This window comes from Pristiophorus japonicus, chromosome 4, assembly GCF_044704955.1.
Source record: "Pristiophorus japonicus isolate sPriJap1 chromosome 4, sPriJap1.hap1, whole genome shotgun sequence".
Taxonomy (NCBI): domain Eukaryota; kingdom Metazoa; phylum Chordata; class Chondrichthyes; family Pristiophoridae; genus Pristiophorus; species Pristiophorus japonicus.
Genome location: NC_091980.1, coordinates 108371410 through 108383672, shown reverse-complemented (window position 1 = coordinate 108383672; position 12263 = coordinate 108371410). Strand labels below are relative to the sequence as shown.

At 43.4% G+C, this 12263-nt stretch overlaps 1 protein-coding gene across 1 annotated transcript in view; it reads right to left on the bottom strand.

Annotated features, from left to right (window-relative positions):
• The window catches only part of unc5a (unc-5 netrin receptor A), a 712676-nt gene that overhangs the window by 136750 nt on the left and 563663 nt on the right, over positions 1 to 12263 (bottom strand). Inside the window, exon 9 of the mRNA XM_070877285.1 lies at positions 8704 to 9000. Coding sequence (XP_070733386.1) covers positions 8704 to 9000 — 297 coding nt within the window. The remainder of the gene's footprint in view (positions 1 to 8703; positions 9001 to 12263) is intronic.

Sequence of the window (12263 nt, the reverse complement as noted above, 5' to 3'; positions counted from 1 at the left end):
GTTCGATGTCTGTGAGAATTCTGCCTTTTGATTGGCTGCTTAGACAGCCTGTTGGTGTCACAGCAGTTCGGTGAAGGGGATCCCCACTGCACTCCAGTGTATTGAATTGAAGGAACGTTCTTGACACAGGGATTGTGAGATCTTTGTGCCAAGAGTACTTTGGGGCCAGCAGCAAATGCCTTCACTTCGCTGTTGACTGCAAATTCCCAGGCCATTATCTTTATTATTAATAAGGGAAGATGCAACTTGTCATTTGAAGTGGAAAAAAAGATGTTTGTTCTGGGTTATTTTGTGTAAATGTAACACTATCTGAAAAGTATTTGTAACAAAAGGCTCAAATAATGAAATTCTGAACATGAATTAAGTTGATTGGAGCATAATAAGATTCCACTAACTTAATTTTTGCTTTGTTTGTTGCAATTCTGTCAACTGAGACTGCGGTCTAAATATTTAACTCGGTTGGATAAAACACATAGGAGGCATGAATTTTAGTCCAGTTAACTGTAATCTCTCAAATATTCAAGAACAGGTGCAAACAATCATTCCAAATCATACTCTACATTGTGGGCTCGAAACTGGTCGACATACCGCCCGCGGACCACCGACATACCGCCAAAATTTGCGAAATTCATCAAAAAATACCTATATACCGCCCGGCGGAAAATTCATCAGCAACATACTGCCGGGCAGTATGCATACCATCTGCCCATGCCGACCGCCAACATACTGCCCAAAATTGCATAATTCATCACTTACCACCGACATACCGTCGACTCTGCAGACCGCCCTGGAAAAGGTGGTTTTAAATCGATCTTCAATCGGAGGTATGCATCTTTAGTTGCAATAAAAATTTTGTCTGCCAGCACTCCAGTCTCTCCCACCCCCCAGTCTCTTCCCCCTCCCTTCCCACAACAATCTCTTCCAACCAAAGCGATCTCTTCTCTGCACCCCCCCCCCCCGCCCCCCACAGCGATCTGTTCTCCCCCCCCACAGCGATCTCTTCCCCAACCATCCACCCCCACAGCGTTCTCCCCCCACAGCGATCTCTTTTCCCGCCCCCCCCCGCCCCGGGCGATCTCTCCCCAGCAGCGATCCCCTCCCCCCACAGCGATTCCCTCCCCGCACCGATCTCACCCCTCCACAACCCCATTAAGTTCCCTGCTATATATATATATATATATATACATTGCAAAAACATCTGAAGAAAAAAACTAAACCTCATTTAAAAGTACAAGTAAATAAAGCCTGCAATCAAAATAAATATGTGCTATTTTGTACAAGAGAATACTGTACATACCTCCACAGTGATCTCAGGCTGCCCCACAGCGCTCTCAGGCTGGCAGTCTCTGTGGATTCTGGTCGGCGCCTCTCGGGGGGCGGAGCTTCACAGCAGCATGCGCGAGAGCACAACTCGGGAGCAGAAGATTCCCGAGTGAAAAGGACTCACTGCCCGCACACCGGCTGCACTCTGCTCCGCCCGCTGCACTCCACTCGGCATACTGCCGAGAAAAAAGTCATGAAAATCGTGCACACTCCGCCCCAGCAATACCGGGCGGTATGCAACGACATTCCGCCAAGAAATGGGCAGACCATCGGTATCGACTAATTTCGGCCCAGGATATAGTTCCCTGTTTTGCACAGAGACGGATTTTGAGTCACTTTACAGATGCCAGCAAATCAGAACAATGAAAATAGCTATTCACCATGGCTGACATAGCAACTTTTATTGGTTTATCTTTATTTTTTTCTTTTTAATAAAATTGGTTTTAAATAAATAGAAACATAGAAACTAGAAACATAGAAACATAGAAAATAAATGCAGGAATAAGCCATTCGGCCCTTCGAGCCTGCACCACCATTTAATATGATCATGGCTGATCATGCAACTTCATTACCCCATTCCTGCTTTCTCTCCAAACCCCTTGATCCCTTTAGCCGTAAGGGCCACATCTAACTCCCTTTTGAATATATCTAACAAACTGGCCTCAACAACATTCTGTGGTAGAGAATTGCACAGGTTCAAAATTCTCTGAGTGAAGGAGTTTCTCCTCATCTCAGTCCTAAATGGCTTACCCCTTATCCTTATACTGTCACCCCTGGTTCTGGACATCCCCAACATCAGGAACATTCTTCCTGCATCGAACCTGTCCAATCCTGTCAGAAATTTCTGAGATCCTCTCTTATTCTTCTAAATTCCAGTGAATATAAGCCTAGTAGATCCAATCTTTCTTCATATGTCAGTGCTGCCATCCCGGGAATCAGTCTGGTGAACCTTCGTTGCACTCCCTCAATAGCAAGAACATCCTTCCTCAGATTAGGAGACCAAAACTGAACACAATATTCCAGGGGAGGCCTCATCAAGGCCCTGTACAACAGCAGTATGATCTCCCTGCTCCTACACTCAAATCCCCTAGCGATGAAGGCCAATATGACATTTGCTTTCTTCATCGCCTGCTGTACCTGCATGCCAACTTTCAATGACTGATGTACAATAACACCCAGGTCTCGTTGCACCTCCCCTTTTACTAATCTGCCGCCATTCAGATAATATTCTGCCTTCGTGTTTTTGCTCCCAAAGTGGATAACCTCACATTTATCCACATTATACTGCATCTGCCATACATTTGCCCACTCACCTAACCTGTCCAAGTCACCCTGCAGCCTCATAGCATCCTCCTCACAGCTCACACCACCACCCAGCTTAGTGTCATCTGCAAACTTGGAGATATTACACTCAATTCCTTCATCTAAATCATTGATGTATATTGTAAATAGCTGGGGTCCCAGCACTGAGTCCTGCGGCACCCCACTAGTCACTGCCTGCCATTCTGAAAAGAACCCGGTTATCCCGACTCTCTGCTTCTTGTCTGCCAACCAGTTCTCTATCCATGTCAATCCATTACCCCCAATACCATGTGCTTTAATTTTACACACTAATCTCTTGTGTGGGACCTTGTCAAAAGCCATTTGAAAGTCCAAATACACCACATCTACTGGTTCTCCCTTGTCCACTCTACTAGTTACATCCTCAAAAAATTCCAAAAGATTTGTAAAGCATGATTTCCCCTTCATAAATCCATGCTGACTTGGACCGATCCTGTCATTGCTTTCCAAATGCGCTGCTATTTCATCCTTAATAATTGATTCCAACATTTTCCCCACTACCGATGTCAGGCTAACCCATCTATAATTCCCTCTTTTCTCTCTCCCGCCTTTTTTAAAAAGTGGTGTTACATTAGCTACCCTCCAGTCCATAGGAACTGATCCAGTGTCTATAGAATGTTGGAAAATGACCCTCAACGCATCCACTATTTCTAGGGCCACTTCCTTAAGTACTCTAGGATGCAGACTATCAGGCCCTGGGGATTTATCGGCCTTCAGTCCCATCAATTTCCCAAACACAATTTCCTTACTAATAACGATATCCTTCAGTTTCTCATTCGCGCTAGACCCTCGGTCCCCTAGTATTTCCGGAAGGTTATTTGTGTCTTCCTTAGTGAAGACAGAACCAAAGTATTTGTTCAATTGTTCTGCCATTTCTTTGTTCCCCATTATAAATTCACCTGATTCTGACTGCAAGGGACCTACATTTGTCTTCACTAATCTTTTTCTCTTCACATATCTATAGAAGCTTTTGCAGTCAGTTTTTAATGTTCCCTGCAAGCTTACTCTCATACTCTATTTTCCCCCTCCTAATTAAACCATTTGTCCTCCTCTGCTGAATTCTAAATTTCTCCCAGTCCTCAGGTTTGCTGCTTTTTCTGGCCAATTTATATGCCTCTTCCTTGGATTTAGCACTATCGCTAATTTCCTTTGTTAGCCACGGTTGAGCCACCTTCCCCGTTTTATTTTTACGCCAGACAGGGAAGTACAATTGTTGAAGTTCATCCGTGTGATCGTTAAATGTCTGCCATTGCCTATCCACTGTCAACCCTTTAAGTATCATTCGCCAGTCTATCCTCGCCAATTCATGTCTCATACCATCGAAGTTACCTTTCTTTAAGTTCAAGACCCTACTCTCTAATTTAACTGTGTTACTCTCCATCTTAATGAAGAATTCTACCATATTATGGTCGCTCTTCCCCAAGGAGCATCGCACAACAAGATTGCCAATTTATCCTCTGTCATTACACAAGACCCAGTCTAGGATGGCCTGCTCTCTAGTTGGTTCCTCGACATATTGGTCTCGAAAACCATCCCTAATATACTCCAGGAAATCCTCCTCCACCTTATGGCTACCAGTTTGGTTAGCCCAATCTATATGTAGATTAAAGTTATGATAACTGCTGTACCTTTATTGCACGCATCCCTAATTTCCTGTTTGATGCCATCCCCAACCTCACTACATGGTCCACGTGTTCAAATTACACATGACTCCCATTTGTTTGGAGCAGTTTTGAAGTGGTAAATGGAGTATAAAGGGACAGAAATCTCTAGTACTTCAAAACTGTCAGTCTAACATTTGAGGCCTGCCATATGTTAACGGTGTCAAGCGAGCATGGCTCACATCTCTGATCCTAACTTCTTGCCTAAATCTGTCCCTAATTTAAATTGCCACTATATAAATGGCAGGTAGAGCACCAGTATGATATCCCTGAGGAAAATATTGGATCTAAGCCCATTTTGTTTGCTATAACTGAGTGTATTGCTCTGTTTGGTACTTTGGAGGTCTGTCAGGATGTTTGTGCTAGTTTTAAACACCTCTGTAAAAAGTGTAGCTTTGAACTGGGGAAATAAACTTCTTAATGGGAATCCTATTGTTCTTTTGTTATGAAGAAGAGGTGATGAAAAAAACTAGATTGGAGGCTTATAGAGTTAGGACTTAAAGAAGACATTTGTTTATTATATGTACAGACCCACTCAGTGCAGTTTACTGAACCAATGCAGGGAGACAAGGAAACAAAAAGGAGACAAAAGCAAAAGTCAGAAAGGAGATGAGTAAAAGTGGAGGGCAGAGAAACCCAAGGCAACAAATAAAAAGGGCCACTGAATATGAAGGGGCTGCAGGAGGGGTCAAAACTAAAACTCATGGTTTAAAAACTAGGATTAAAACACTCTACCTAAAAGCACGCAGCATTCAAAATAAGGTAAATGAGTTGACGGCACAAATCATTACAAATGGGTATGATTTGGTGGCCATTACAGAAACATGGTTGCAGGGTGGCCAAGACTGGGAATTAAACATACAGGGATATCTGACGATTCGAAAAGATAGACAAGAAGGGAAAGGAGGTGGGGTAGCTCTGTTAATAAAGGATGATATCAGGGCAGTTGTGAGAGATGATATTGGCTCGAATGAACAAAATGTTGAATCATTGTGGGTGGAGATTAGAGATAGTAAGGGGAAAAAGTCACTGGTGGGCATAGTTTATAGGCCCCCAAATAATAACTTCACGGTGGGGCGGGCAATAATCAAGGGAATAATGGGAGGCATGTGAAAAAGGAACGGCAGTAGTCATGGGGGATTTTAACCTACATATCGATTGGTCAAATCAATTCGCACGGTGTAGCCTGGAGGAGGAATTCATAAAATGCATACGGGATTGTTTCTCAGAACAGTATGTTACAGAACCTACAAGGGAGCAAGCTATCTTAGATCTGGTCCTGTGTAATGAGACAGGAAAAATAAACGATCTCCTAGTAAAAGATTCTCTCGGAATGAGTGATCACAGTATGGTTGAATTTGTAATACAGATTGAGGGTGAGGAAGTTGTGTCAGAAATGAGCGTACTATGCTTAAACAAAGGGGACTACAGTGGGATGAGGGCAGAGTTGGCTAAAGTAGACTGGAAACACAGACTAAACGGTGGCACAATTGAGGAATAGTGGAGGACTTTTAAGGAGCTCTTTCATAGTGCGCAACAAAAATATGTTTCAGTGAAAAAGAAGGGCGGTAAGAGAAGGGATAACCAGCTGTGGATAACCAAGAAAATAAAGGAGAGTATCAAATTAAAGACCAATGTGTATAAGGTGGCCAAGGTTAGTGGGAAACTGGAAGATTGGGAAAATTTTAAACAACAGCAAAGAATGACTAAAAAAGCAATAAAGAAAGGAAAGAAAGATTACGAAGGTAAACTTGCGCAAAACATAAAAACAGATAGTAAAAGCTTTTACAGATATATAAAACGGAAGAGAGTGACTAAAGTAAATGTTGGTCCCTTAGAAGATGAGAAGGGGGATTTAATAATGGGAAATGTGGAAATGGCTGAGACCTTAAACAATTATTTTGCTTCGGTCTTCACAGTGGAAGACACAAAAACCATGCCAAAAATTGCTGGTCACAGGAATGTGGGAAGGGAGGACCTTGAGACAATCACTATCACTAGGGGGGCAGTGCTGGACAGGCTAATGGGACTCAAGGTAGACAAGTCCCCTGGTCCTGATGAAATGCATCCCAGGGTATTAAAAGAGATGGTGGAAGTTATAGCAGATGCATTCGTTATAATCTACCAAAATTCTCTGGACTCTGGGGAGGTACCAGCGGATTGGAAAGCAGCTAATGTAATGCCTCTGTTTAAAAAAGGGGGCAGACAAAAGGCAGGTAACTATAGGCCAGTTAGTTTAACATCTGTAGTGGGGAAAATGCTTGAAACTATCATTAAGGAAGAAATAGCGGGACATCTAGATAGGAATAGTGCAATCAAGCAGATGCAGCATGGATTCATGAAGGGGAAATCATGTTTAACTAATTTACTGGAATTCTTTGAGGATATAACGAGCATGGTGGATAGAGGTGTATCGATGAATGTGGTGTATTTAGATTTCCAAAAGTCATTCCATAAGGTGCCACACAAAAGGGGGTTACTGCAGAAGATAGAGGTATGCGGAGTCAGAGGAAATGTATTAGCATGGATAGAGAATTGGCTGGCGAACAGAAAGCAGAGAGTCAGGATAAATGGGTCCTATTCGGGTTGGAAATCGGTGGTTAGTGGTGTGCCACAGGGATCGGTGCTGGGAACCACAACTGTTTACAATATACATAGATGACCTGGAAGAGGGGACAGAGTGTAGTGTAACAAAATTTGCAGATGACACAAAGATTAGTGGGAAAGCGGGTTGTGTAGAGGACACAGAGAGGCTGCAAAGAGATTTGGATAGGTTAAGTGAATGGGCTAAGGTTTGGCAGATGGAATACAATGTCGGAAAGTGTGAGGTCATCCACCTTGGGAAAAAAACAGTAAAAGGGAATATTATTTGAATGGGGAGAAATTACAACATGCTGCGGTGCAGAGGGACCTGGGGGTCCTTGTGCATGAATCCCAAAAAGTTAGTTTGCAGGTGCAGCAGGTAATCAGGAAGGCGAATGGAATGTTGGCCTTCATTGCGAGAGGGATGGAGTACAAAAGCAGGGAGGTCCTGCTGCAACTGTACAGGGTATTGGTGAGGCCGCACCTGGAGTACTGCATGCAGTTTTGGTCACCTTACTTAAGGAAGGATATATTGGCTTTGGAGGGAGTACAGACGACTCACTAGGCTGATTCCGGAGATGAGGCGGTTACCTTATGATGATAGCTTGAGTAGACTGGGTCTTTACTTGTTGGAGTTCAGAAGGATGAGGGGTGATCTTATAGAAACATTTAAAATAATGAAAGGGATAGACAAGATCGAGGCAGAGAGGTTGTTTCCACTGGTAGGGAAGACTAGAACTAGGGGGCACAGCCTCAAAATACAGGGGAGCCAATTTAAAACCAAGTTGAGAAGGAATTTCTTTTCCCAGAGGGTTGTGAATCTGTGGCATTCTCTGCCCAAGGAAGCAGTTGAGGCTAGCTCATTGAATGTATTCAAGTCATAGATAGATAGATTTTTAACCAATAAGGGAATTATTGGTTACGGGGAGCGGGCAGGTAAGTGGAGCTGAGTCCACGGCAGATCAGCCATGATCTTGTTGAACGGCGGAGTAGGCTCGAGGGGCTAGATGGCCTACTCCTGTTCCTAATTCTTATGTTCTTATTATGTTCTTTGCCTTCGAATGCTGTGCTTCACTTCAGAGGCTATTGGAGAGACATGCAAGCTGCTGGCCAAAAACCTGCAACCCACTTCCATCAGGAGAACAATATTGTCTCTATAAAGCAACGTCACCACTGCCTTGAATTTATTTGCCACTGGATCCTTCCAGACAGCATCTGGCGACCTTTGCAACATTAATCAGGCAGCAGCCCACTACTGCATTAAGAAGGTCACTTCTGTTCTCTTCAAGCATACTATGTAGTTAATTTCTTTCCCAAATGGATCCAGAGAAACAAAGAGAGAAGGAAGCTATGCAATTCTACAGACTGATAACCCTGTAAGGTGTGGTATTACTGCTCCGCACCCACCCTGCACTGATAATGAGGGTCCCAGAAGGGAACAGTGGCAGGTTAGTGCAGAGTCACAAGTCCGGTTCCATTACTAACCCTCCAATAGGAGTAAAATCCAGCTGCCCAGTTCAATCACATTATTAAAAAATGCACCTATTGTAAAATGGAGAATAACTTTTCAGTTAATATATATTGCAATTTTTCTGTGAACATTGATACTAAAATGTTACTGTAATTAAATGTATATTGTAATATAGAGAAAAATATTAATACTAACCAATTTTGTATTCATTATAAATACATATGGACTCAATTTAAGCAATGCAGGGGTTGTTTATGCCAAATCAAGTTCATACAATTAATATCACTGACGTGGCTAATGGTTATCAATTTACATCTCACTTACCTCTGTTTGGAATGGTAAGACGACCACCTAAAAAATTAAATGTTCCAAATGCAGTAGTTGAAGCATCCCTCAATAGTGACTTGGTGCTCATTTGCATCGAGAGTCTTGCCATAAAGTTTGAAGTGTCGGAATGTGCTGTACCATTACGTAATGTATGCCTTTCATTTGCAAGCGGGTCCAGAAGGGGAGAGTTAGTCATTGGAATCTTGTCTGAGATATCCTGTCGTGAACGGATGGAGCCTTGGTATGCTGATGTGCTTGTGAGGTCAGGCTGGATTGTAAGCAAATGGGAGTTATCTATCAGAATGAAAACAGACAAGCCACTGTGAAAAATACTCTGCATTTCAGGGATTACTAATCATAATTTTTACACCAGTACAAGAATAATTATATGCTCTCCGAATGCTGACTGCATATATCTTCATTCAATAAGGTTTACAGCAAAAGGGTTTTCAAATATTACAGATTACAGTAAAATACAGGCATAATCGTTCAGATGGAACGCTGACGTTCTGATTACATTATATGGATGGGTTGATTCTCAAACCCCTAATTATTTGGGTTCTGTGTAAATAATAAATTGTCAACAGACACCATACTGTTGTGTCGAATTCACTGATATGTATTTGTTAATAGATTTTATTACAGAAAAACTATCTATTGACTTTCTATGGTAGCAACTCTGCACATGATACAATGCTGGGACATAGACATTTCAGTTCAGAAATCTAAGTGTAAAATTCACTCATTACTTGCATTTCAGACATCCCTGAGAGACTGAGCTTGCCAAACTTCCCTTCATCACTTGGATCATGCAAATTTTCAGATTAGGAATCCATTTTCTTCCTACACAAGCCCATCTCACAAATAGGTCAAAGTGTGGGATTCACAACATACATGCGAGTATCCATTGACTGGCTCACACATCATTCCTGATTCAGGAGGCCAGTGTGGGTGCAGGTAGAACCGAATAAAAAAAATAAGTATAATTTTTAAAAAGTTGTTCCAAACTAGTATACCTAAATGGTATGAAGTGGGAGTGTGGGATTGCAAAATCACTCCTAATGTTCTGCATGGGCCACATTGCACATGGGGGCTGAAATTGGTGGACATATCGCCGCATACCACCCACGGACCGCCGACCTACCATCCAAAATTGTGAAATTGATCAAAAAATATCTACATACCGCCCACATACTTGGACTTCCAGAAAGCATTTGACAAGATACCACGTAAAAGATTCCTGCACAAGATAAAAGTTCCCGGGGTTGGGGGGACTATATTAGCATGGATAAAGGATTGGCTAACTAACAAGAGAACAGAGAGTCGGGATAAATGATTCATTCTTTGGTTGGCAACAAGTAACTAGTGGGGTGCTGCAGGGATCAGTGCTCGGACCTCAACTATTTACAATCTATATTAACAACTTGGAAGAAGGGACTGAGTGTAATATAGCCAAGTTTGCTGATTTACAAAGGTGTGAGGAAAAGCTCGGAGTGCAGCAGCAGGTCAGAGTGCAAAGGTAAGAGTTTGGTAAGTGGGAGAACTTTAAGGGTTAATTCCTTTTAAACCATTTCAAGGTTGGTGTAAATTACGAGTGACAATTTCTAGTAGCTTCTAAAGGTAAAATAAGATTACAAGTTTTAGTAAAACTGCAATATTAAACAGATAGGATTCTTGTAGGTTTAAGTAGAGACAAACAAGCAAGCTAGCTTAGTTAATTGGACAGCTAGTAAAAACTGGTTCCCTAAATAGGCCAGTGGTGAGTCAGCTAGGAACAGTATAAAAAGAGAGGGCTTGGTGCAGTCTTGCTCGAAGTGCAGTGGCAGGTCAGAGTGCAAAGGTAAGTGTTCGGGCAAGTGGGAGCAGGTGTTGTTGCATTTGTCTTGTTTTCCCCACCAGTGCTGACTTCCTGACCTGGGAGGAAAAGAAAACGAAGTGTGACGTCACAGCAAGAGGTTTGGGGACGTCAGAGTGGCCTATAAAGGCCCAGCGACAGTCGAGAGGCGGCGGCAGTCAGAGCGGCCTATAAAGGCCAGCTGGGGCAGCTGCAGCAGGGAGAGAAGGCAAAAAAGAAGTAGAAAGAAATCGAACGGTGACGTCACAGCCAAGGGGGTAAGTGATTGGCTGGTGATTGGTGAGTAGTTTTTCTTTTCTTTATCAGTAAGTAACCTTCAGCATTATTGTTGCCAAATTAAGTTCACCGAGGGGTTAAGTCATGGCAGGAGAGCTTGGACACATGTTATGCTCCTCCTGTACTATGTGGGAAGCCAGGGACGCTTCCAGTGTCCCTGATAACTACATATCCGGGAAGTGTATCCGCTGCAGCTCCTGGCAGCATTGTGGCACTGGAGCTGCGGGTGGATTCACTCTGGAGCATTTGCGATGCTGAGAATGACGTGAATAGCACGTTTAGTGAGTTGGTCTTACCACAGGTAAAGGTTACACAGCCAGATAGGGGATGGGTGACCAACAGGAAGAGCAGTGGAAGGAAGGTAGTGCAGAGGTCCCCTGCGGTCATCCCCCTGCAAAACAGATACACTGCTTTGGGTACTGTTGAGGAGGATGACTCATCAGGGGAGGGCAGCAGCAGCCAAGTTCATGGCACTGTGGGTGGCTCTGCTGCACAGGAGGGCAGAAAAAAGAGTGGGAGAGCTAAAGTGGTAGGGGATTCCATTGTAAGGGGAATAGATAAACGTTTCTGTGGCCGCAACCGAGACTCCAGGGTGGGATGTTGCCTCCCTGGTGCAAGGGTCAAGGATGTCTCAGAGCGGGTGCAGGACATTTTGAAGGGGGAGGGTAAACAGCCAGTTGTCGTGGTGCATACAGGTATCAACGATATAGGTAAAAAACGGGATGAGATCCTACAAGAATAATTTAGGGAGCTAGGAGCTAAATTTAACAAGCAGGACCTCAAAAGTATTAATCTCAGGATTGCTACCAGTGCTACATGCTAGTCAGAGTAGGAATCGCAGGATAGCTCAGATGAATACGTGGCTTGAGGAGTGGTGCAAAAGGGAGGGATCAAATTCCTGGGATATTGGAATTGGTTCTGGGGGACGTGAGACCAGTACAAACCGGACGGTCTGCACCTGGGCAGGACAGAAACCAATGTCATAGGGGGAGTGTTTGCTAGTGCTGTTGGGGCAAGGTTAAACTAATATGACAGGGGGATGGGAACCTATGTAGGGAGACAGAGGGAAGTAGAATGGGGGCAGAAGCAAAAGATAGAAAGAAGAAAAGTAAAAGTGGAGGGCACAGAAACCTAAGGCAAAAAGCAAAAAGGGCCACATTACAGCAAAAGCCTGCAAGTGCCAGCAAGTGCACAGGGTGTTAAAAAGACAAGCCCGAAGGCTCTGTACCTCAATGCGAGGAGTATTCGGAATAAGGTGGATGAATTAACTGCGCAGACAGCAGTTAACGGATATGATGTAATTGGCATCACGGAGACATGGCTCCAGGATGACCAAAGCTGGGAACTCAACATCCAGGGGTATTCAACATTGAGGAAGGATAGACATAGAGATAAACAGACATAGAAAACATAGAAAATAGGTGCA